The 15,088-nt window shown below is 37.2% G+C and overlaps 1 protein-coding gene across 1 annotated transcript in view; it reads right to left on the bottom strand.

Annotated features, from left to right (window-relative positions):
• Positions 1–15,088, bottom strand: part of MANBA (mannosidase beta) — a 143,444-nt gene that overhangs the window by 52,058 nt on the left and 76,298 nt on the right. Inside the window, exon 8 of the mRNA XM_049885603.1 lies at positions 1,810–1,961. Within this exon, the coding sequence (XP_049741560.1) occupies positions 1,810–1,961 (152 nt within the window). The remainder of the gene's footprint in view (positions 1–1,809; positions 1,962–15,088) is intronic.

The raw sequence follows: 15,088 nt of genomic DNA, 5'->3' as shown, positions 1-15,088 counted from the left end.
AACAAATCCTAATTTTAAAAATTTGGGATATTAAGGAAGAGATTTAAAAACACATTGCAGTACATAAACACATTTTAAATCTCTGGTACATATTTTAAATTAATGATAGTTTGGGTACAATGTTAAGTGAAGAAAATGAGGCAAAATTACCTACACATTTAACTGTAACCAAGTAAAACACACAAACTTAGAAAAATTATGAGTGGTATCTTTTCTCTGCTTTCTAAATCTTTAGTAATGTTATACATTATTTTTAAAACCAAATTTTTCTTTTAAAGTTATTCCTGTGGAAAAATATAGCTGGAGACCTAGGAAAGCATGTGATGAGTTTATATAACCATTTCAAACTATAAGACCAAAAAAAAAAAGAAGCTTGAATATTCGAACCTAGCTCATCCTTATCTCCTTTTTCACAATTCTAACAGCCCAGCACTCCTTCCTCTAGTACATTTCCTTTCTACGTTTTCCAATTCCTATTCACATTTCCCTCAGAAAAATCTGGAAACTTACAGCCACTTTGAGCATATGTACCCTCCATTCCTAGAACACTATCCAGGAATGAACAAGGAGCCAAATAAAAGGCTGGTCAGAGACCCAGAGCATTGTGCTCTCAGCAAAGGTACCCGTGGGCAGCTTTACTAATAGGCCCAGCAGTGCTGAATAGCCCTTCTCCCAAAACAGATAGGAGGGGAGCAGATCTTTTGAAAAAAGAAAAAAAAACACTAGTTGCCATAGAGTCAGTTCCGACTCATGGTGGCCCCATGTGCATCAGAGTAGAACTGTGCTCCATGGGGTTTTCAGTGGCTGATTTTTAGGAAGTAGCTCGCTAGGCCTTTCTTCTGAAGTGCCTCTGGGTGGACTCAAACCATCAACCTGTAGGACAGCAGCCCAGCACGTTAACCATTTGCACTACCCAGCAACTCCGTGAAAAGGAAAAAATGGGGCAAATTATCCCGTGTCTGTGCCCGGAAAAGAATTTTATTTTCTTAAGGAATTCAACACAATATTCACATTTTGAAGTAAAAGATAATTACTACAACTTTTGATAAAGTGAGGTTTTAATTACTAGTCACATACACATTCTAATGTTAAGTAATACATTGTAATGCATTGCTACAGCTACTAACCAAAAGGTCAGCAGTTGGAATTCACCAGGCTCTCCCTGGAAACTCTGTGGGGCAGTTCTACTCTTATTCTATAGGATCGCTATGAGTCGGAATTGACTCGATGGCAATGGGTTTGGTTTTTTGGGTTTTTAATGCATATTTATACATTTTTAAATAAATGTATTTTCACTTAAAAGACAAACCCAAATTATAAACCCAATTAGGAAACATTATTTTCTTAGCTTCAGAAAAACACAATTTTTTTTCTACATCTACAATAGGCAAATACCTCAGCATGAAGAGGTAAATATAAATTCTCTTCTTTAAAACATACTGAAAAATACTTAAGATATTCTTCAAAAAATTGAAAAGAAGTTGAATATAAGCCTCTCCGACTTCCCCCAGAGACAATCTAAAATGTGCATTAGTCATTTTCTTTTTTCTCCAGAGTAAATGTTTAACAGTTTTCTAAAGATTGGATGGCGTCAGTAGTCTGAAATAGGTTAGGTATAAGACTATATATAGATTAGGAAAACGGAATATATCATTTAAAGATTCTTTCCAGTCTAAAGTTTCCATCATCCTAGAATTCTATATTGCCCCTCAGTTCTGTCCACTGGGATTAAAGAAACTCAGAATGAGCAACTCTTAAGCTTTGTGGGACATTTGAAAAAGGAACAAGACAAGAAAGATGATAACTTACAAGTCAGAGGTTACTCGATCCTGGAATGAATCTGCTGGGATCCAATTTGAGCCTTTCAGAAATATGGGAAACCCATTAATTTTGAAGTAGAAGCTCAGACCAGAAGACCCTTCTATAGGTTCCTCTATAAGTTCCACTGTCCTAAAATAAACCTGTCATGAACAGAAATAAATACTGAATATCAAATAAAAACATAAGCAAAGAGGTAGAAAAAGAAGAGCTACCTTCTTGGACAACTTACAAGAGCATAGTTCAATATTAATTTTCCTATTTGCTATGAAACACTTAACATGGAAGTGCACACTTCAGGACTATATATATATATATATATATATATATATATACACACAAATTATTGCTGGAATCTGTTATTTCTTTGTTTAAGAGGAAAATAATGGAAACCATCAAAGAGTGAAATATGTTGTAATCTTCCTCAGGAAATAGACATGTGTACTTATATCAAAACAAACATATTTGAAGATAACATTTCAAAATGAAAACAAAAATTGTTATTTCACAAAAAATAAGAGAAGAATGCCACCGGTTAAACGGATACACCTTTGATTCTCATTTCAGAGATATTAAGATGTGCATCTTAAGGTTGGAGAAATAGAGCACAAGGCAATTCATAATTAAACAACTCTCCAATCTTACTAACGCATTACTGTAAAAACATTTGGTTTAATGGCTAATTTAATTCTTGGATAGCATCGTTAATGTACGGGTGTCCTAATTGAAAGAAGGTTGGATGGGAACACACACTCCTATGCTATTATTGCTACAAGGGAGGAGGCTGAGACCTTTGTGCCTGTGACATTGTAGTCAAGTTCTCCCACAGTTAGGCATAGTCAGCAAGACCCTGAATAGAGATGCTCTGACCCTCTTATCAAAACCTGCATTCTTTCCAGCCATAAAGTGAATCAAGGAACGAGGACATGGTCCTACACCCATAAACCCCAACCCTGAACCAAGATTTCATACTTCTCTAATTAAAAATAAATGAATTAATCTACTTACATTCATGACATAAAAGTACCCACTCATTCTTCCACTTTCTTACACTTGCCCTTATTTATATGACAAGATATCAGAGTTAGTTTTATGAGAAGTCACAGAATAAGGCCTGGATGAGGAAGATCTTGACAAGGAATTGCCACATGTTCTTCAGGGTTGCAAAACGTAAAGAATGCACAGTGATTTTCAGAAGTGAATTTTAAAACACTCTGACAATCAATTCAAACATCTGGAACAGCAGTTCCTAAAGTGTGGTCTGGGGACTGCAGGGAATCACTAAGCCTTTTTCAGGGGGTCCTTGAGTTCAAAACTATTTTTCCTACCTTCTCTTCAGTGGATGGCAGAATATTCCAGAAGCTACAGGATGTGTGATGACAGCATCACTCTGGTAGCTAATGGCATGTGTATTTGTATATGCTGCTGTGTTCTAGTTTTAAGGGAGAAGTTTAGGGCATGAAGAGGTGAGTTTTCAGAGACTAACTCAGTCTCTTCTCAGTACTTCTAATGTGCTCTTACGTATGTCTTTGGTTGTTCCTGCTACAATCATTGTAACCTCATTACTGCTCCGGTAAATCTTTACTTTGAATACCAAAGTTTCCCCTGCAATCTAAACAAGAAACACAGAAGGACTAAGTACCTTTTGTTAACTTGTTCTGCAAGACCATTTTTAAATTTTCAAACTAAAAACAAATTTTAATTTTATTATTTTATTTTTTTGTTGAGAATATCCACAGCAGAATACACACCCATTCAACAATTTGCACACGTACAGTTCACTGACATTGATAACATTCTTCAGGTCGCGTAACCATTTGCACCCCCCGTTTCTGAACTGTTCCCCTACCATTAACATAAGCTCACTGCTTCCTAAATTTTCTATCTAATCTCTGAGTTGCTTTTGTCAATTTGATCCCACATAGATAGTTCTTAAAAAAGCACAGTGTTCAAGGCTGACACTAAATTTTAATTTTAATTGAAACATTTTGGATTTAATTTTTTTTTCATTCTAAAAGGAAGATAATTTACACAATACTTTTTCTTAACTTCAGGATGAATCACTGGTTTACAAAGGAGAGATGAGAAGCTTTGCATTCTCAACCTCCAGTTGCACTATTTACACCTAAAAATGCTGGGAAACACGAGACAGAAAGGGCCACATGAACCAGCGACTACATCATCCTGAGACGAGAAGAACTAGATGGTGCCCGGCTACAACCAATGACTGCCCTGATAGGGAACACAACAGAGCACCCCTGAGGGAGCAGGAGAGCAGTGGGATGCAGACCCCAAATTCTCATAAGACCAGACTTAATGGTCTGACTGAGACTGGAAGGACCCTGGTGGTCATGGCCCCCAGACCTTTTGTTGCCCCAGGACAGGAACCATTCCCGAAGCCAACTCTTCAGGCATGGATTGGACTGGACAATGGGTTGGAGAGGGATGCTGGTGAGGAGTGAGCTTCTTGGATGAGGTGGACACTTGAGACTATGTTGGCATCTCCTGCCTGAAGGGGAGATGAGAGGGTGGAGGGGGTTAGAAGCTGGCAAAAAGGACACAAAAAGAGAGAGTGGAGGGAGAGAGCAGGCTGTCTCATTAGGGGGAGGGTAATTGGGAGTGTGTAGCAGGGTGTATATGGGTTTTTGTGTAAGAAACTGACTTGATTTGTAAACTTTCACTTAAAGCACAATAAAAGTTATTTTAAAAAAACTGCTGGGAAAAAAATGGAACTGACATACCATGGAAGGAAAGAATGTACTCCAAAGAAAGTGGATGAAATGATAATAAGAAATGAAAATATGATGAAAGCTGTCTTTCCCTCAGCTTTATCGGTATTAATAATTTACTTTATTCACTCTTATGCAATAGAACAATTTTGAATAATATTTATGGTGTAAGTTAATCTGTGGTGTCATTCTGAGACCAATCACTGGGAATATAAAGAAAAAGGAATTGAATATTTGAAGCATAGACATGATGAGCTCTTCGAAAGTCAGACATTATTTATTACATCGTTTCAAACTAGAAATGAAAAAGCCACTGATGCATCTTACAGGGTTAGTTATTACACTGCCTTGGTTGGAGAAATGTCATGTTAGCTGAGCGGCAGTTACACAGCTGACGTTGCTGAATGCCTACTGGACAGAAAGTCAGCAAAAGAAATCACAGCACTGCCTTTTTTCTGTTAAAGACCTAACTGCAACATGAAGGTTGTGTTGATATCTGAAGAATCATACTTGTTTGTGCCTTATAAATGGATGAATCTGCAGAAATTGATGGACTTGCTGTTTTGCTTGCGTTCTCCACTCTCAGCATGACAAATCGTCAAAGAAGATCTTCTCTTATGTGAATGCTTGGCAGCAAATTAAAGGACTGCTGAAATACTCCAAGTATTAAATAACTTTTTTGAATCTCAAGGTTATGCTGCAACAACTGTGTTAGCATCTGCACTAATGTGGTGGATAATAATGCCCGTGCCTTAGCAGGGATCAAGGCAGTGACTCCAAACCGTGCTACTAGTCATTGTATCCTTCACCTTCATCCAGTGGCAAGCAATTTCACTTAAGGATGTTCACAATCTCAAAAAAAGTTTAATCACAGAAGAAAACATCCTTTGGTGGTTACAAGGACAGGGAGGGAGGGAGAGGGGTATTCACTAATTAGAAAGTAGACAAGAATTATCTTAGGTGATGGGAAGGACAACACACAATACAGGGGAAGTCAGCACAACTGGACTAAACCAAAAGCTAAGAAGTTTCCTGAATACAACCAAACATTTCGAAGGAAAGAGTAGCAGGGGTGGGGGTCTAGGGACCATGGTCTCAGGGGACATCTAGGTCAACTGGTATAACGAAGTTTATTAAGAAAATGTTCCTCATCCCACTTTGGTGAGTGGCATCTGGGGTCTTAAAAACTAGCCAGTGGCCATCTAAGATGCATCAATTGGTCCCAACCCACCTGGAGCAAAGGAGCATGAAGGACACCAAAGATGCAAGGTAAATATGAGCCCAAGAGACAGAAGGGCCATATAAATCAGAGACTCCATCAGCCTGAGACCAGAAGAACTAGATGGTACCCAGCTACCACTAATGACTGCCCTGACAGGGAACACAAAAGAGAGAGTCCCTGATGGAGGAGGAGAAAAGTGGGGTGCAGAACTCAAGTTCTAGTAAAAAGACCAGACTTGAGGGTCTGACTGAGACTGGACAGACCCTGGAAGACATACATGGCCCCTGGACTCTTTGTTAGCCCAAAACTAAAACCATTCCTGAAGCCAGCTCTTCAGACAAATATTAGACTAGACTATAAGACATAAAATGATACTCATGAGGAGTGTGCTTCTTAGTTTGAGCACATACATGAGACTAAATGGGCAGTTCCTGTCCAGAGGGGAGATGAGAAGGCGGAAAGGGACAGGAGCTAGTTAAATGGACACGGGACATCTGGGGTGGAAAGGAGGAATGTGCTCTCACATTATAGGGAGAGCAACTAGGGTCACATAACAATGTGTGTACAAATTTTTGTATGAGAAACTAACTTGAACTGTAAGCTTTCACGTAAAGCACAATAAAAAAAGAAAAAAGAATGCTCTTGATAAAGTAGTAAAAGTTATTAATTTTATTAAATCCCAACCTCGAGCACACATCACTTTAATAGTCTGTGTGATGAAATGGGAAATACACATAAAGCACCACGAACACTGGCTGTCTTGAGGAAAAGCACCTGTGCCACCATTGAGCTGTACGCTGAATTAGCTATCTTTTTCATGAAAGTCCACTTTTATTTGAAAGAAGGACTGACAGACAAACTATGGTTATTCAGACTTGGGCATCTGGCAGATATTTTTTAGAAGATGAATGAAATAAGCTTGTCACTTTGAGGAAAACAACTGACAGTATTTGTAGCCAATGATAATATTCAAGCTTTCAAGCAAAAATTAGGCGTTAGAAAAACATATGAGTCACTATTATGAGCTCAAAGGCTTCCCAATACTTAAAAATTTTTCAAATGTGAACAGTTGTAATGTTATCAAATGTAAGTTTGACCTTGTATAATGACGTGTTTCAATATGTGAAAGATCTGTAAATCTCAGAAACCACATTTTGCAAAATATCGATGCATCATATTACAATATCAGACATGGGGAGAAAGATTCATTAAGGGAGACCAATGGATTTTAATATATAGAATATGAAAAGTTCATTTACAGGGTTTCAGATTCCATACTGCAACTGACCTCTAAGAAACTACCACTTGTTAAGCTTTAGTGTAGTATCAAAGAACATCCACAATTATCTGAAAAGATATTAAAGTACTCTTCCCTTTTCCAACTACATATCTATGTGACAGCAGATTTCCTTCATGTATTTCAACCAAAACGATAAACTGCAAATTGAACACAGAAGCAGATGAGAATCTAGTTGTTTTCTATTAAAGAAGACATTAAAGAGATTTGCAGACAAGTGAGACTATGTCATTATTCTCACCAACTTTTTTCTAGTTCCAGAAAATACATTCATTTTTCATAAAAATAAGACATTTCTATTAACATGTCATATGTTTATTATTGTTATTTGAAACAAGTAATTTTTTTAATTCTCAGTTTCCATTTTTAATATAGTAAATACCAATACACATAACCCACATAAACAAAAGCACTTTGGGCTCCTCATAATTTTTAAGTGCGCAAAACAGTCCTGAGTCTAAAGAATTTGAGAAGTACTAATCTGGGAAATAAAACTCACATCTGTTTCTTTCATCTACGAATGCTACATATAGGATTAACTATAAAACACAACACCTTCTTCTTTTCTGTGCAAATTTTCTAGTGAAAAAGCATCCATCCCTGTCTCCCAATAATCCTACAATAACGATTTTCTGATGTAGGTCAAAGTAAATTCTAAGCCACCTGACAGCACCTCAGAGATGAAGTAGTCACTACTAGCCACTTTCTTTGACAGGTTAAAGGCTGACACTATCATTAGTGTCAGTAATTCCCCATCTCCTCTGGTAGTCCTGATACGTAACACAAAAGGCTCCTTCTATAACAGGTAGTTTACATCAGAGAAAATAATGGGCTCTGAAAGAGGTTTTTTTGGAAAAAAACCCTACATAACACAAATTTACATCCAGAGTGAATATATTACTTGCCCATGAGACCAAAAATCAAATTACTATCTAAAAGTAGCAAAAGGTGTAAACAGCTAAGAATCTAATTGCGTAAGTCAAGCAATTTGAATTTAAATTTTTTTAATTTCCAAATTTTCCTATCTATTGTTGAAGGTTTTTTAGCTTCTTACTAGATACTTTTTTTCATACACTTCATAAGGACCACCTTTTTTAAAATAGAAAGATTAACTCAAAAAGTGCAGGATTCAACTTGTACAAGGCAAGATCATGAAAGTTCCATAGACACTTCCAAACTCCCTGAGGGACCAAATTGCTGGGCTAAGGGATATGGGGACCATGGTCTCAGGGAACATCTAGCTCAACTGGCATAACATAGTTTATAAAGAAAATGTTCTACATTCTACTGTGTTGAGTAGCCTCTGGGGTCTTAAAAGCCTATGAGTGGCCATCTAGGATACTCCACTGGTCTTACTGCTTTGGGAGCAAGGAAGAATGAAGAAAACTAAAGGTACAAGGAAAAGATTAGTCCAAAGGACTAATGGACCACATCTACCATGGCCCCTACCAGACTGAGTCCAGTACAACTAGATGGTACCTGGCCACCACCACTCACTGCTGTGACAGGGATCACAATAGAGGGTCCAGGACAGAGCTGGAGAAAAATGTAGAACAAAATTCTAACTCACAAAAAAAGACCAGACTTGCTGGCCTGACAGAGACTGAAGAAACCTTGAAGAGTATGGCCCCCAGGCACCCTATCAGCTCAGTAATGAAGTCATTCCTGAGGTTCACCCTTCAGCCAAAGACTGGACCAGCCCATAAATCAAAGCAAGACTAAAGGGGCACACCAGCCCTGGGGCAAGGACTAGAAGGTAGGAGGGGACAGGAAAACTGGTAATAGGGAATCTAAGGTTGAGAAGTGAGAGTGTTGACGTGTTGTGGGATTGTTAACCAATGTCATAAAACAATACGTATACTAGCTGTTTGATGAGAAACTAATTTGTTCTGTAAACCTTCATCTAAAGTACAATAAAATAAATAAATTTTTTAAAAAGTGCAGGATTGCTGAACTCATTCTTTCAAACAGGAGTTAGGAATATCTTAACTAAAAGGCTTCAGAGTTGCACGACTGATAAGTAAATACTGTACTTCTCAAATATCTTTCCTTGGCAGACGAAACAGATGATGACGTAATGAATCACTGATTCATAAACCGAGGGCTACATCTCAGCTGTCTGTAATCAGATACTTAAAAAGTTGTCATGCAATCACTGGATTTTCAAAAGGGTAATTTTCTATTTAAAAAAAAAAAACAACTGAATGTTGGGTAATTTTATCTGAAAGATTTTTCAAATAATTTTCATGGATTTCCAAAATACACCTTCTAAATAATTTCAAATGTACTACCAAGCATTTTCAGAGACAAGCCCAAACCACATTTTTGTCCTTGCTCTGAAGGTTCACTATCCACTGCTCTGACCTGCAGAGTGCCGAGAAATAAACTCTGGGTCTCCACAAATAGCTTGCCTCAAGCAGGCCTGCGCAGGATGATGCAAGAAAGGTTCTCTTTGTTTTGCCCTTGGCAGTAGCAGCTGGAATAGCCAGAAGCTAACAGATTAAAGTTTACATCAGCATAGCTACCTGATATCCTTGTAACAAGTGGTATAGCTAGTATATCTGACACCAAATGGGATCACTTTTTAACCCCTCTCTCGTATGACAAAATTATTTTCAGTAATAAAAAAATGAAATGAAGAATGATAATACCCAGAAAATACAGACAGCGAAACTTTTCTTCTCTTAAATTTTGTACGTAATCATACATAAAGCTAAAAAAACTAAAATAAGTATTATAGTAAAAAAAGGGGGAAAGTAATAGATTCATGTGTTTATTACATTGATATGTTTTTGAAAAAAATCTACATATTGGTTTGTTGTACTAATGAATAATATTTGCTTCTTTTGAGCCTTAACTTCTAAAAATCTGTCAATAACTTCATCAAAATTGTTCTTTTTGCATAGATATGCTCAATAAAGAGTACAGCCAGATTCCTCAACGGATCTTCACACAGTTGATCGAAAAACATTTTTTTATTAATTTTGATTTGAAAATGTTCTTTCAAATGAAAGTATTAACATAAAGATGAATTTGACAGGTATTCATAAAAGTCCCAATTCACATTAAATTCTGGCAAATACTATAGTATCCACATCTGTTTCTTGGAGAACCATTTGAGCATCACAAATAATTCTGAGTTGAAAAATTCCCACTTTCCAACTTTTCTTCTGCAAAAATCAGAGAAAAGGGCTGAATGATATTGAACGTGGATATTATTTGATCCATTGCTTTAGAACAAATAATCCAGTTCTTGATGAACATGATTGGAGTGTCCAAAGATTGCTATCTTGATGTCTTCAGGCAATATAAGACCAACATCTTTTCTGCTTCTCCTGGCATTCTTCCCCAAAATATCCATCTTCTCACATTTTGTTGTTGGATGGTTAATGCCTTCACCACAATTTCTGTGCACTGATCTTCAAAGAGGAGTTTTAAAACCTGGCATATCACTGCATGTCGTTCAAGGATTTCAGCCATTTGTAAACACATTTGTGTCTGATTAACCACATCTAAACCTCTATGCCAAGAAACAAGATAACTCAGAGAAGAAAAATTGCATCAAGCAGAGAGTTACCTCTTAGCGGATACAATGTGGCCACATTTCCTTCGAATCACGCGCTACCAAAGTTGAGATTAACTTTTCAAAATCTGTCTTTACCGTGCCACAGTTTTATAATGAGTATTCCACCTTGTCTTGGAAAGTCTTTCTGCAGTTTTTCCATCAATGAGGTGAGATTTAAAAGAATGAATAAATTTTTCTGAAGTTCCAAAACTCATCACACATAAAGAAATACTTCCAAAAGAGCGAATTCTGCTTGGTTCAGAAAATGATTTCCAGAAAGCAGAAATAAAATTTGGGATTAATTTCTTTGATTTTTACTTGAACTCCACTGTGAATACGGGCCACATATGCATCACTATTATATCCTTGACAATGGCAGAGGTTTAAGAAACAATGGTCCCAAATAAAAAAAAAAAAAAAAAAGAAACGACGGTCCAGTTTTTTCAAGAATCCTTTTTGAGTTAAGCAGTACTCTTTCCAGAAGTACAGAATGGTTCTCTACTTCAGCCCTACCGTCTTCCATATGGACACATTCGATCAATTCACACATTTGGTCTTTGTATGAAGCATCTAAAATACTATCAAAAACAATTCTAAGGCACTGTCTTTTTAACATCTGCCATCACTAATGTCATATTTTTACTTTCTTGATTTTTTTCTTTAGTTTTAAAATAAACAACTAGCAATGCAAAGAGAAAAAAATTCAATTCTAACACTATAATTAGTAAACTATTTCATATTTTGAACACGTGGGGTCTCCATGAGTTGGAATCCACTTGACAGCAACCAACAGCAACAAATTTTAAACACAAAAATAACTCCAAGAAGACATATAGAAGGACAGAATTGAAGTAATTCATGTTCAATTTTCTTTATAATCATTATGCTATCACTATCTATTTTGAATTTACTTTTAAATACAAGAATATGTAGTAAGGCAAGGACTGGAGACATGGACTGTGCCCAAAGCAAGTTCGAAAAATTCCAAACTATTACAGATGAACTTATTTTCAAAATGACTGGGTGAAGCTGAGTTTGCATGTGCCTAGGGACAACTATACAACTAAGAGGCCAAATTAACTTCCATGTAAAATGCAATGTTTATTAAAGGATAAATTACAACGCTATGCTAAACCTAAGTCTATAGATATATTATTAAAAACATAAAAGTAACAGCAGGAATTGTTTAGAACTTAGACCAACAAAAGATTTTTCAGGGAGAAGAATGTGATCACTAACCTTGCTTAAATTGCCAGTGCATGGTAATAATAAAAACAGGCCAGCTCTGTACACCAATGTTCACTGCAGTGCTTTTCACAACAGCCAAAATGTAGAAATAACTGAAATGAATGAAGTTTTTGCTTGGGAGGCATTGAGTTTATGTTAATGGTAGTGGTATAATTAGGAAAAAGGTAGTGATATGGGTTGCACAATATGAAGAGCGTAATCAATGTCATTCAATGGTACGTGTAAGAACTGTTGAATTGGCAAATGTTTCATTGTATATATTTTCACCACACACACAAAAAAGGCCAACATCTAGGATACTCCACTGGTGTCACCCCTTCAGGAGCAAGGAAGAATGAAGAAAACTAAAGATACAAGGGAAAGATTGGTCTGAAGGACTAATGGACCACATCTTCCACAGCCTCCACCAGACTGAGTCCAGAACCCAGATACCCTTTCAGCTCAGTAATGAGGTCACTCCTGAGGCTCACCCTTCAGCCAAAGGTTGAACAGGCCCATAAAACAAAACAAGACTAACGGGGCACACCAGCCCTGGGGCAGTGACTAGAAAGGAAGACGGAACAGGAAAGCCAATATATCGTGGGGTTGTTAACAATGTCACAGAACAATGTGTGCTTGATGAGAAACTAGTTTGTTCTGTAAACCTTCATCTAAAGTACAATTTAAAAAAATTAAAAAAAAAAAAAAGCCAACTTGTAGTCTACATACAATGCACTCACTCCTTACAGCCCACACGCACCCAGTACAAACGGCTCCCGAGGCCACCCTGGGTAAGCCACTTATGGCCTGTAGCCATTTTGGAAATGCTTAACTGAACTTCTGACAGGGAAGAGGACAAAATAAAGAAGACAAACTTCATAATTGCTGTAAACTCTCAGTATTGATCAAAAGTGCAGAAGTGTCAAAGATACATTTTAATTATTCTGAATTCCATATTCTGCAGCTCTGCACTTGTAAGCTCTACATTATTTATCTATTAATAGTTTACATCTGATTGTTACATACAATAACGTAATTGGAGAATCTTGATGCCAGGTCAAATATAAAGAGCAGTTACCTTCTGCTGGATTTAGCAAGATTTACCTCATATAGCAAATACTTGCACAACTTTTACAGAATAAGTTATGCTGAAGAGAATTATCAACTAACTGATTTGCAATTTTTCCAGAAAGGCAAACTATAGCAGTCATTCAAAATATTTATTATGGCTTTAATACACATTACCTAGCCAATTCAATTTAATCAACTAACGATTCTGACTCATAGCGACCCAACAGGACACAGTAGAGCTGCCCCATAGGGTTTCCAAGGAGTGGCTGGTAGAATTGAACTGCTGACCTTTTGGTTAGCAGCTGCAGTCCTTAACCACTGCACCACTAGGGCTCCATAATCGACTAGTGTGATTAAAAATAATAATAAAAAACATTTACTTAATCTGGGCAGAAAATGACAAAAACAGTGGTTAGGAAAACACTTTATCCCATTTACCTGAAGTAGCTGCTCTCACTATCACATACACACAAAACTTCCTTTTTTGTGAAAAAATCAAGCTGGTTTCCCAAACGGATGCAGCTATCTCTCCCAGACTCATTATAAGGTCTCTCATTAGATAACTTGTTTGACAGAATTTATATCCAATACTTATTTTTTATTTTATTATTTATTTGCTGATTTTTCCTCATATCATCTCCCATCATGCTTAAACCATTTGTTCCAAAGTCAATCCTTTTGAGAATAAAAAAAAAAATTCATTCAAGATATTTCACTGTAGTCACAGAGAAGTGTAGTCAGCACTTTTCCCTCCCTATAAGCAGAACCAGAACCGGTTGCTGTTGAGTTGATTCTGACTCACAGAGACCCCCCGTGTTGCGCTCCACAGGGTTTTCAAGGCTGTGACTTTTTGGAAGGAGGCCTCCAGGCCTTTCTTCTGAGGGGGTGCCTCTGGGTGGACTCTAACCTCAAGTCTTCCAGTTAGTAATCAAGCACTTAACCGTTTGTGCTTCCCAGAGATAATGCCTGCATTCTTTTTATGAACCAGTACATTTCTTAATCACCACCCATCTGTCAGTTTGTCATACTATTGTGATTTGTGTGTTGCTATGATATTGGGAGATATGCCACCAATATTTCAAATACCAGCAGGGTCATCCATGGTGGACGGGTTTCAGGAGAGCTTCCAGGCTAAGTCAGACTAGGAACAAAGGCTTGGCAATCTATTTCCAAAAATTAGCCAATGAAAACCTTATGGATCTATTATGCAGCTATAAAGAATAATGAAGAGTTCTCAAAACATAACATGGATGAATCTGGAGGACACTAAGCTGAGTGAAATAAGTCAATCACAAGAGGATAAATACTGTATGATCTCACTTTTATAAAAAGACAAGAATAGGTATACATTCAGGAAGCAACATTGTTCGATGGTTACTAGGAACAGGAAAGGAGGGGGGATCACTTTCTAAACAGTAGACATTTGTCATTTTTGATGACGGGAAAAGCAATACCAAATGCAGGTGAAGTCTGTACAACTTGACCAAGGTAAATGGTGAGACTAAGAATTACATAAGAATAAGGGACATTTTTGGTAAATGCTGTAACACATATAATTTTGCAACAACCCAAACCCAAACCCACTGCCATTGAGTTGATTCCAACTCATAGAGACCCTATAGGACAGAGTAGAACTGCAGCATAGAGTTTCCAAGGAGCACCTGGCGGATTTGAACTGCCAACCTCTTGGTTAGCAGCCGTAGCACTTAACCACTATCCCACCAGGGTTTCCAACAACAGCAATAGCAACCAAAAAAAAATGTGTGCAGTTACAGAGGTAGATATGTATGCATATATGTGTATAGGAAGGCATATGTGATTATATCCATGCGCATGAATAAGTGTACCTGTAGGCATACGTGTATACATGTTTGTGTGTGCTGCATATAAATTCATATATATAATAAGGCACATAGGGAGCACAGTTATGAATACTTCCTAGACATAACCAAACACCTAGCAGGGCTGGTTTACTGGGGTTTGAAGGCTTAAGACCATAATCTCATGAGACAGTTTGGTCAATTGGCATAACCTAGTTTATAAAGTTTAGGTTCTACATCCTAGTTTGGTGAGTAGCACCTGGGGTCTTAAAAGCAGCCATCTAACATAAAACTATTGGTCTCTACTTGTCTGAAGCAAAAGGGAAAAGAGGAAACCAA

This window comes from Elephas maximus, chromosome 5 (assembly GCF_024166365.1).
Source record: "Elephas maximus indicus isolate mEleMax1 chromosome 5, mEleMax1 primary haplotype, whole genome shotgun sequence".
Classification (NCBI taxonomy): domain Eukaryota; kingdom Metazoa; phylum Chordata; class Mammalia; order Proboscidea; family Elephantidae; genus Elephas; species Elephas maximus.
The sequence above is the reverse complement of the archived record's forward strand: the minus strand, read 5'-3'. Positions and strand labels throughout refer to the sequence as shown.